Source organism: Puma concolor, chromosome A3 (assembly GCF_028749965.1).
Source record: "Puma concolor isolate L17-30 chromosome A3, mPumCon1.1.hap2, whole genome shotgun sequence".
Lineage (NCBI taxonomy): Eukaryota > Metazoa > Chordata > Mammalia > Carnivora > Felidae > Puma > Puma concolor.
The window spans coordinates 62,081,774-62,093,818 of record NC_141669.1 but is presented as its reverse complement, the minus strand read 5'-3'; the positions used below and the strand labels follow the sequence as shown (position 1 = coordinate 62,093,818).

At 37.4% G+C, this 12,045-nt stretch overlaps 1 protein-coding gene across 3 annotated transcripts in view; it reads right to left on the bottom strand.

Annotated features, from left to right (window-relative positions):
* Positions 1–3,132: 3,132 nt before the first annotated feature.
* Positions 3,133–12,045, bottom strand: part of PUS10 (pseudouridine synthase 10) — a 71,596-nt gene continuing 62,683 nt past the window's right edge. For 2 of the 3 annotated variants that reach the window (XM_086701038.1, XM_025932315.2), the window contains exons 16-18: positions 9,748–9,890; positions 6,590–6,689; positions 3,133–4,505 (exon numbers count right to left, since the gene is read on the bottom strand). In XM_086701038.1, coding sequence (XP_086557164.1) covers positions 4,467–4,505; positions 6,590–6,689; positions 9,748–9,890 — 282 coding nt within the window. In that variant the 3' untranslated portion in view covers positions 3,133–4,466. Of the gene's footprint in view, positions 4,506–6,589; positions 6,736–9,644; positions 9,891–12,045 lie in introns of those variants that run through there. The other variant, XR_015249201.1, reaches the window with a different exon arrangement.

The following is a 12,045-nucleotide window of genomic DNA, read 5'->3' as shown; positions in this document are numbered from 1 at the left end:
TGTAGCTTTGCATAAAATGTAGTAATAGAGAAGATGGGAGTATTTGGGGATCTACTTACGGAATTTAGTCTCAGGAGACTTCATTGGGAAGTACCATGTCTAGACGAACCCTTTATATGTTTTATGTTTTAAAAGACTGCATTAAAGGGGCACCTGGGTGGCTCGGTAGGTTGAGCATCTGACTCTTGATTTTGGTTCTGGGAATGATCCCAGCACCATGGGATCGAGCCCCACGTCAAGCTCCATGTTGAGCATGGAGCCTACCTAAGATTCTCTTTCCCTCTGCCCCTCCCCTGCTTGTGCTCTCTTTTGCTTTCTCAAAAAATAATAAAATGACTTTAAAAGAATGTACTTAAAAATGGTGTTAACTAATGAATTACCCTTCTTAGGGGCTCTAAGAAATTTGAAGGCACTGTAAAAAGTGGTTTTTGTTAAGTTCTCAGGTATTCAATTATTTATGTTAAATGTCACATCAAGATGTAATCATTTGTAAAATGTCAAGATGCTTTTTGTTGTACAGAATATTTTATTACCTTTGTAATATCTTTGTATACAGTGATTTTTTTTTCATGGTAATAAATGGAAAAAACTCAAAGACTTAAAATTTTGTTGTGTTGTCATTTGACTTAAACTATTGATGAGATTTTGTTATTTATAGCATCCTCCTTGGGAAAGGTAGTTGGGTTGCTTAGAAACATTAGGCATTTTTATGGAAAGCTATATCTGAATATACCTGCATATGTAACTGTTCTGTGAAATGATAATTTCTGTAGAGTACTAAAATGCATTTTTAAAAGATTTTCATTTTCTGCCTTCCTGACTTATTTCCTGCCTCTCTCCCTTCCTGTATAATTCAGGACAAAAGTCATTCACTTATTCTGAGCAAGGTACAGGTAAGTACTTTGCCACAGGAGGCAAAGGTGGTGCCCCAGTGTGGGACTGCTGGGTGGAGCTGAAGGAGAACATTTGAGGGTGGTAGAGAGGGGACTTTCTGGGATCTGGAATAAGAAATAGATTGGTTATTTAGGAGGGGGACTGATCTATCAAGTAAATAAATAAGGCTAATGGGAGCCAGATTTCTGTCAGAGAAAGGTATTACAAATATGAAAAGGGAAAAAACTAGAATAAGGTTGGAATTGGAAGTACTGGTATATAACTCCCAATTTTCAATATGTGTAAAGTAATGTGTTTGTGCGTGTATGCATTTGCATTCGTAAGTAACAAATTATAACCCGTCAAATAAAACAGGAAGCCACAAATCCACAAGAAGGGAAACTTCTACCTTTCAGTGGAATGGTAACCAAGAAATGTAAAAGGAACGGTGGAATTAGAAAATCAGTATTTGACAAATCTTCAGTAAATGCTAAAATTAATAGATGAAAGTGTGATGATCTCCTTATAAGATACACATTAATTAAAGGGAAAAAAGAGTAACTATAAAAGTGGAGGAGCCTGGCAGACACTACCTTCATTAAGTGATTAAAATCCAGTTGTCAGCAACTGCACAAATCAAAATTGTAGAATACCTGATAAGATGCAAGAAGATAATATCTCCTATGGTACTCTTGCGAGGAAGGTACAACCTGAGTCTAATAATAAGGAAACATCAAGCAAACCCAGATGTAGGAGCAATCTACAAAATAACTGACCTGAAATCTTCAAAAATATTAAAGTAATGAAAGTCAAGGAAAGACAAACTTTTCAGATTAGTGGAGATTAAAGGAACGTAACAGTTACATGCAAAGTGTGATCCCTTGCCCGTGAAAGTCACTGTTGGGACAACTGGTGAGACTTAAGTGGGGTCTGTGGATTACGCAGTCGTAGTATCTATGTGAACTTCTGAGTTGATGGTTCTGTTGTGGCGAAGAAGAATGTCCTTGTTTGTAGAAATTACACACTAAAGTATTCAGGGTGATGAAGCATCACTGGCTCAATGGTTTAGGGGGAAAAGGTTCTTTGTACTTTTCTTGCAACTTTCCTGTAAATTTGAAATTATTTCAAAATGAAAATAAATGAATATCATAAAAGCGGTATTTTTTTTTTCTCCATAATAAAAAAAGCAGCACCTAGGGGGCTCAGTCACTTAAGCATTTGACTCCTGATTTCTGCTCAGGTCATGATCTCACAGTTCGTGAGTTTGAGCCCCATGTCAGGCTCTGTGCTAACAGTTCAGAGCCTGCTTGGGATTCTCTCTCTCTCTCCCTCTCTCTCTGCCCCTCCCGTATGTACTTTCTCTCTCTCAAAATAAAAAAACTTAAAAAAAAAAAAAGGAGGGGGGTACCATTTCAGAAAATCCAAAAAGCTTGTGTCAAAGCTCATTCTCTTTATGTGGGCTTAATAATCAAGGATAAAGATCCAAAAGAAAAGATCAGCCTAAGTAAAATGTTTTTCTCTTTGGAAATGGAAATTTAACTTCCAAGTTTATTTCATATAACTTGTTAATGTCACCAGTTACCTTACTTGGGATATTTTTTTTTTCTTTTTTTCTTTTCCAGGTATTCAGAGTTGTTTTTCCTCAACTAAATCACAGACTGTATTTGGAACAAAGAAATACTAAGAAGTACAATAGGCCCTTTCTTTAAGTGTTATTAAAGACTTCATTTAAACAAAGCTATGAGGGGAGATCACAAAACTAAAAATAATTTTACATGGGCAAAAGTGAAACTATAGCACTCATTACTTAATATTCCCAGCTCTGCATAACACAAAGACCTAACGTTAACTTTTAACAACCTGTGTCTCATAATATATGAACATATGGAATAAATAAAGTATAAACAGCTAATGTTTTTGCTTAAAACTTTGCATGTCAGGAATAGAAATTTAAGAAATAGAAATCTGTTAAGGAAGTTCTTAATTTTTCCAGTTTGGAGATTCCACTAAATTCAAGGCTGAGCCACAAGAAACATGCAAAAGACTATCTCCCAAATTATTTAAATCTTTTGTGGCAAAACTTCCCCAGAAATGGAGAAACACACAAAATTTCTTACCTGTTTATCAGAAGTTTATTTCCATTATCCCTTTCTCACTTTCTGGCATTGAAAATAGTGAAAAAAGTTTTTGCTAGTATTCACATACGGAACTTCATGTCAATTAAATAATTTTCCTGATTTCTAAAATGAATAATACATCTTGGTATCTATGAAGTAGGCTTAATGAAGAGATGGAAAACAATAATCCAATACCATCCAAGTCACATGTGTTTTAAAATAAGCTCAGATAGTTGAATCAGGGTGACAAATTATACTTAAATCTCAAATTTTAATGAGATTGCTGAAACATTCCTCTTAATGACCCATCCATTTTCTTTAGGTTTGGCTTATTTCCTGTTCTCTCTTCATAGTACCAACTTACTAACAAATGGTCATCATATGAGATCATATGAAATATACTTGGGCTATTTTTTTGGTAAGCTCCTTGATTTGGCATCTGAATTCTAAAAGTCAATTCTCATGGTTAGTACATTTAAATGACATTCTCAGGTGCCTCCTTTACACAGTGGGTGCTCAATAACAAGGTTTATTAAGAAAGGACCTTAAAGACCAGGACACTTCAGTTTTAGCCCCTCCTAAGGAAGTAACTAACAATTTTAGACAAATCATTTAACTTTCATTCTTTGGTTTTCATATTTATAAAATGGAAATGATAAAATCCTATCCACTTGATGCAAATGTGTGAAATTGGATAATATATTGAAGCACTCTGATTGTTTATCAGATTGTTTAGCAATCTTAATTTTTCAAAATCTTATCCCTGGGTTTGAAATTACTGAAGGCACTTGTGTCTCCTTATTTAAAAGATTTATGGAAGTCTCTTACCAGGGTACACCTCAATTCCTAAGTTTCACTTTCCCTCCCCAGGAAAGGTATTGATTTTTTTAGGTTGTCAAAATAGTAACTTGAAGTCATTAAGATTTGTGACAGATTATACCAAAGAGTACTTCTGTTGACAACGGCTTGCTTGAAGTTTACCGGGAAAAATATTAATGATGTCAGATTTACATTTGATATCTTAGGATATTATAGGATACTGTCCTGTGTATCAATCTAGATCTTTTGTCAAGATCATTTAACAAATTTAGAACATGATTTTGAAGGTGGTATGTCTTGTGCAGGGAAATTGTGCTGAAAGAAATTCTAGCTTCTCAGATTATCAGAATGCATCCTGTTTGTGTACTTCTCTAAATGGAATAATTAAGAGAATGTTTCCATTATTCATAGTTTGGCTTGTGGGGGTTGGAGAGGGAACAAGAAAAATCATAAGATATCCTTAGAACATTTAACACAAAATATACACATATATAGATCCTGAGATGTTACAACAAATGTTAAAATATATAGATCAACATGATCCAAATGGTTTCCAAGACACTGTTATGGTGAGTAAACAGCCATCATACAGTGTATGCTGAACGGATGTCCACATCGTGCCACGAAAACCCTACTCTGTGTTTCCAAGTTTGAAAGCTAGTCATTCAGAGCAGGGGGCCAGTCAACATCTACAGACTAGAAGGAAGAAAACAAGACATTAAAACATTACTGTTCCAGTAAGCATTTGCTGATAATGCTTCTAAACTTAATAGTGTTAATATAACACAACAGAAGAAACTGCATTTGAAGAACAGTCATTAAATACCACAGTTCAACACTCTAAAATCCACATGAGGCCTTGAGATTCTTGGGCCCAAGGTCTGTTTCTGAATTCATAGAGTATTTGATTATCAGCCAGTTATTAACTGTACCTTTGAACAGTAAGAGACTAGAGTACCTCTAAATTTTCTAAATGTTATTTATGGGTAAAGTAGCAAACAAACTCAGGGAGCAAGACCAACTTTCCCTCGGAAGTCTCAGCAAATTTTACTCTTCAGATCATTTTCATTTTCCCATCTTGCATTTAACAAATACTCAAGCAGTTTATACACTTATAGTGTTATTTGTAACCTAGCAACCAAATGAAAAATAAATGAATATGAAAGAGCGCCTGGAACTAGAAAAGAATAAATGATCACTGAGTATCATTTCAGAAGTTTTGTTTCTTGAAAAATCAAATTTATCTATCTCTACTCACCTGGTTTGGCTCTTCTAGAACAAAACCTTTAAGTCATAGTGAAATTACAGTAGCAGACAATTTTTTCTCCACATAAGCAATCACTTCCTAGGCTTTACAAGTATGAAATTACACCTTGTCTTAACTACCCTAGAGGGCCTAATTTGAGAGAAAAGTTAAAAAAAATCCACTGTACCCATGTCTTGTTTTGTTTTGTTTTGTTTTTGAGACTTAAATTTTAAAACCCAGTATGATTTACTAGACATGATTTTTTTAAATTAATCTACAAGTTACTACCAGAATCAGGAAAATTGGGTGTGTGTGTATGTGTGTGTGTATTTTTTAGAAATCCCAAGATATTTTGGTTCTGTTTCAGAACACAGCCATGTACTTAACACCCATATATTAGTTCATGGGTTGTCTCTCATGCCTGAAAACTAAACATTTCAGACCATGATCTTGTATGTGTTGAAAGCAGGAGAGGTTTCAAAAGCTCCCTAGGTGATTCCAATGGACAAACAGGGATGAGGAACATTGGCCCGTGACTCTGATATTCCTAAACTGTTCTAAGAACTGAAATCAAGGAAGATGAATGCAGTTGAGATTTTCTTCAACTAAAGGTTGTCTTCCTCAAAATAAGTCTCATGAGAAGGCTCCCTGCAACCTTGAAGGTGCTGTCACTGGCTATACTGCAGGAGCTGTATAAAATCTAATCTGAAAGCTCTGAAGAAAACTGCCAGTAAGGTATTAATGCTCCAGTGATCATGTGATTACCGTAGATGTTTTCACACTAGGCAGTTATACCCACTTCTTTTTATAACATCAATCCCAGGTGCATAATGCTAGCCTCCTAAAATTGTTTTTGTTGGGGGGTGGGTTGGGAGAGGGACCACCTTCCTCAACAGGTATTTGTCAGAGACACAACTTGTGACTCAATACCTACTGATGCTCAAATGAGAAAAAATACTTACGGAGAATTTCCTGAACGACCTATTCATGCCACTCCTCTAAATACTTAAGAATTTAACCTTGTTTCAATTCAGACTTAGAGCAGAGAATTTGTACCATATCATAGAGGTCCCTTACAGAACTGCTTTTATAAATAATTGTTGGCTCATCTCATTTTCTATCCCTGTCCTGAATGTATGTTTCTGAGCAATCTGAAACTCCTGAAACAAAACAGGTATGGGAATTAACTCTCTAGAGTCCAAAGGACATACGAAGGGCTCTTAAGCATCATTTCCTCACTCCGTTTAAGGGTTTAAGATCTCATGCCACATGTAAAGCAACTTGGTTAGCAAATTAGCTATATATTTGCAAAAATCACAAATGAGACCTTGTATTTTTTAAAAAGATAAAAATTCCAAAGAGTCCCTCCCTGCAATACAATGCTACTGTGAGATTTTGACTATTTTCAAATACCTATTACGGTGAATGGAGATAGGTACCTGTTTGGCTTAATGCCCACCCCCCCCCCCCCAAAAAAGCAGAACTTTGTTGAATTCAATGTACAAACAGGCATTTCCACAATAAAATGGTTTACCTCAACATCCAGCTCAAGAATGTCTGCAGTCATATTCATTAGAGAGCCAATGTTCGGCTTGGTTCTCCCAAAGTCTCCATGTACAAACTCTTTAATGTAGCTGGGATTTGTTTAAGGAAACAATGGAGATAGCTATGCAGCACCAACTGTTTGGTGAGATTTGATAGGTAAAAGGGAAAGGACAGACAAAAGCAGAAATGTTACAAGGGTGAGGTTATTTCCGAGCTGTGACCAGTGATGTGTGTCTTAGAAAATAAGCTCTGGGGGCACCTGGGTGGCTCAGTCGGTTGAGCGTCCAGCTTCAGCTCAGATCATGATCCCACAGTTTGTGGGTTCGAGTCCCGTGTCGGGCTATGTGCTGACAGCTTGGAGCCCGGAGCCCGGAGCCTGCTTCCAATTCTGTGTCTCCCTCTCACTCTGCCCCTCCCCTGCTCGCACTCTGTCTCTGTCTCTCAAAAATAAATAAATGTTAAAAAAAAAAAAAAAAAATTAAAAAAAAGAAGAAAAGAAGCTCTGGCAAACTGGTTCCCACCAGCCTGGAAGCCAACAGCAGGACTCAGCACTAAAAGTCATGACTTTCTTTTTTTCTTTAGTTTACCTCCAAGTGCCAAAGTTTAGCTATGGAATTTTTTTTTTTTTTTTTTAGTTTTGTTTGTTTGTTTGTTTCAAGTAATCTCTACACTCAGTGTAGAGCTTGAACCCACAAACCCAAGATCAAGAGTCGCACACTTCATTGACTGAGTGGGCCAGGTGACCCTGGATGTACATTTTTTTTAAGTTTATTTATTTATTTTGAGAGAGAGTGTGTGTGCATGCGCATGCACACGAGCAGGGTAAGGGACAAAAAGAGAGGAGAGAGAGAATCCCAAGCAGGCTCTGTGCTGTCAATGCGAGCCCCAGGCGGGGCCTGAACTCACAAACTGTGAGATCATGACCTGAGCCAAAATCAAGAGTTGGACGCTTAACTGACTGAACCACCCAGGGACCCATGGATATGGATTTTTTTAAGTTAACTGTAGTTCAATACTAAGTAAAACAAAACCTTAGCTATTTTTTCTCTGCCACAAATTCCATTTTGTCATCTTTTTGGCCTCATTTTTCAATAATGTCAGCTGGCATCTGCCAAATGATAAGTTTCCACAGGGTCACACACAGAGTAACCTCGATGATGGCTTTCCTGGTAATGTGACCCAGTGACACAATAGGAGTAGGATGGGAGGGACAATGAGAATACTAATTTAGTCTTGAGAAAGGTCCTTCAGAAGGATTATCAAAGGACCTAAGTTCTTGTTTGCAACTCTTGCATGGTTAACAAGAGAATTAGGTTAATTCTTCTTTTAAAGGGGCAATTTTGTGTTTCCCTCATAGGTCTTCGAATTTTGAAGTCAATGGTTAATCCTAGAATTACTTATTAAGATTATATTAATATTCCTTACACAGGACTCTACTACAGGCTTGAAAATATTTATCTGAAAGATACAATTTTGCTAGCATTCAGTAAAAACTCATTTAGTGTTATGTTGTGTTCTATAAACCAGCACTTAGTATAAAAACTTGATATAATTTGAATAGGAAAAGTAAGTTTATTCTTAGATGATAAAACACTTCCACCATTAACATGCTGATATGATGTCCTCACTTTCTGAAAGTTTATTCACTCTACTTTCACCAAATGTTTTGACTCAAGGATAAGACATATAATTATCTAGTAACTGCCTTCTTTACTAAATGCATAATTACATAACAGTTATAATTCTTTTTCTCTCACTTTCTTTAGAGAATGCTACTTCTGAGGAGCAATGATGAGGGGACATGACCAAAAAGCCCCAGAATAACCAACTGGAAGGGCCAGAATGTTCTTATTCATATCCAGAAGGATGAGGTATAAGTCAAATGAACTAGTTCAGTGTACTGAGCAATGTATGTGAAAAATCCACATACTTCTGTGTATAACCACATGGTATCTAAAGCTTTACCAAGTAGTCTTTCTTGGCTAATCCCTTAAATTCAGGTACATGGCTAGTCCTAAAAACGTTTTAGTAAGATTGAAAAGATACTTGTTTCTTCAAAAGACCACTGCATTTCACCTGAGCACACTACACCTAAACTGGAATTAGGTAAAAAGAGTGGGAACAACAACAACAAAAAAGAAGTGATTTCTTTGACATTCCATCTACAGTAGGCAAATGTGCTCCAAACAACAGAATTACAAAGGTCTGCCTGCTGTCTTCTCAACAGATCAATCCCTCGATCTAAACCAAAAGTTGAAAAGATTTTAAGAGTAAATAACATACACCTATTTCACCTTTGCAAATTCTGGTTGCTTCTGGGATGTCAAGGGGCAGGGTGCGGGAGGAGGTTGGTGGGGAAAGAGAGACAGACTAATTACAGCAATATGGTGACAATGCTAGTTGGTGATTAAAATAACTTTTTTTTTTTTGCCTTCGATCCATAAGTAGATCATTAGTTTTATTCTAGTTAAGTATTTTATCACTTCATACTATTGGATCACTAAATAATATAAAAACAAAAAACAAACACACAAATATTAGGAGCACTTTTGAAAAGTAAACTAGAGCTAGGACTAAGGCAACTGCCAGATGTATTTTAACCAGCAGCTCAGGGTTAATACAAAACCATACAAGGCAGAGCCCAATATGAAGAAGTGATCATTTGTGGACTGTTCTCTTGTTTTGGGCCAGTGGGCAAATAAAGTGTAGATCAGTATGTAAAGTAGGGCCACTCCCATCTACTATCAGTGTTTAATAATCTGGGGCAAATGCTGCAAATACTGAAAGGACCCAAATGTCGTTATGAAAACGCGACTTGCAAAATGTTATGAAGACACAAATCAATAAATGAATCAATCAGAACTGTTTCCTGAGTACTTACTATGCAGTGGGCATTGTGTGAGACACTGTGACTATTTTAAGGTTCACACTCTATTGGCTGCTGACTCATGGTTTAAAAAGTCATTTTGAAAAATACAAATTAAATGGGACCCCCCCACACACACACACCCCAAAACAGAATTTTTCTCCAACCTAATCCTTACCCTAATTGTTCCTAGATCAAGTTGAACCTATCTTCTGGGGCAGCGTGAACTCTTCCACTAAGGTTCCGCTTAGATTACTGCTGGGCGAAAGGCAAAAGGATACGTGCCAGCTTGAGTCTTCAGGTAGAGGTGGAAGTGATGTTCATCCACATAGCGCGTCTCCATGGAGTGAATGATGCGAGTTCTCACAGCCAAGGGCCTCCGATGCAGGACTCGGAGGGGTGTTTTCTGGTCAATCTTTAAGTCCTAGAGGAGGATATGTTACACAACCATGGAGTCAGCTTTGCTCCCAGGGCACCCGGGGAAGCCCGTCTCAGTGTCTCCTTTGTCATCCATGGCTCACCACAGAGGTCTTCTTTGGTGGACCCCATCTATCACTGTCAGGGTAGATACTGGTACTATAATAAATCGTACCTCCAAAGGTTCAGGCTCTGTGGAACTTCTCATAACCTAGTCCATAGTTACTCATTTTCTGGGCCTCCGTATGCCATTAAAAAAGGATTTGGATGGGGCACCTGGGTGGTTCAGTCAGTTAAGCCTCCAACTCTTGATTTCCGCTTTTGGTCATGATCTCACAGTTGGTGGGATCTAGACCCACACTGGGCTCTGTGTTGACAGCTCGGAGCTGGCTGAGAATTCTCTCTCTCTTTCTCTCTCTTTCTGCCCCTCCCCTGCTTGTGTGCACTTGTGCTCTGTCTCTCAAAAATAAATGAATAAACATTTTTTTTTAAAGGCTTTGAAGTAAATGATCCCCAAGGTCTCTTTTACTCTAATATTTAACAAATTGATTAGGACCCCAGAGTTCTAGTCTATCCTTTACTTTAACAGAGCTCTTCTAGAAGATCTGTTCTTACCTTTTTTTCCCCTGACCCAACAGATGATTTAACAGTGGGGTGAATGGCTGAGGTGAGAAATGGCTTTCTGTAGAAGGTGAGACCTTGGCATCACTTGTGTGTATGGGCAGTGTGCAAGTTTGAAGGACAACCATATACCTACTCACTAGGTTATTTTTTTTTTGGTTATATGAAAAGATGTATCTGGAAAATTAAGTTACATCACTGTTTAGGGTAGTATTTTCAATATAATAACTACAAAGAAGTGTGTACAATAAATCAAGACCTCTCAGTATTTGTAAGCCCAGTTCAAGTTACTTGAGAATAACAATACTACATGCTTTTGACAATTTAGATTTTTTAGGGGCACAGCCTTGTTTTTCTTCAGAGATTTCCTTTTGTCACAAGACATAAAATAAGAAATAGAGATTAAAATTGTAAAAGGTCAACTAAATCTAAGTTTTAAAAATAGATATTGGATATAACCAGAAATGTAGGTTCATGAGAACTTTGAATCCTCTGCCATTTCTTGTTGGAACAACTCCTTCCTAATTTATACGACTTGGGAGTGCCTGAAGCCATGCTAAGAGAACAAAGATTTCTGTCTGGTCTCCCCTCTATCAAGTTTTCCACCCAGAAAGAAAGAGCAAGTTCTGACAAAGACTACACTTGAAATGGTGTGACTGTTTTGATCATAGCAGTGAGTCAATGGCCCCTCCTAACTTGTAGGTTTTATGATTCCATAATTCTTGGATTTAGAAGCATGTTGTTCTGCTGAGATATGCTGTCTACATAAGGTCTGACATTTCTCCGGCCAAAGAGACAAAAAAAAGGACATGGCTGAACTGTTAAGGAATCTGTACAGATACAGCCTTCACTGTAGAATACAGAAATAACTGGCCTTTAAATGAGTGACTAAAGAATGCTCCTCTCCCTGTACTAGTACTCACTCCCAGTCCTAGTCAATGGAAGTACTGACTGAGCTGGGAGACCCACCACTGCTTCCAATATAACACTCGTTCAGCACACACTCCTGTGTGTTTTGTGTCTGCTTGTTTTCAGTAGACAAAAGGAAACTATTTACTTTAACATTGCATTCTTCTGGCCCCATTCTGATGAATTTTCAGAAATACAGACACATACGCAAACAACTTTTTTTTTCCTTAGAAATAGAATACTCTTAAAAAAGAAGAGACAACAGACTTCAAGCTGTATTAGAAAGCTGTAATCATCAAGACAGTATGGTACTGGTACAAGAACAGACACTCAGATCAATGGAACAGAATAGAGAACCCAGCAATGGACCCACAAACATATGGCCAACTAATCTTTGACAAAGCAGGAAAGAATATCCAGTGGAATAAACACAGTCTCTTCAGCAAGTGGTGCTGGGAAAACTGGACAGCGACATGCAGAAGAATGAACCTGGACCACTTTCTTACACCATACACAAAAAATAAACTCAAAATGGATGAAAGACCTAAATGTAAGACAGGAAGCCATCAAAATCCTTGAGGAGAAAGCAGGCAAAAACCTCTCTGATCTTGGCCGCAGCATCTTCTTACTCA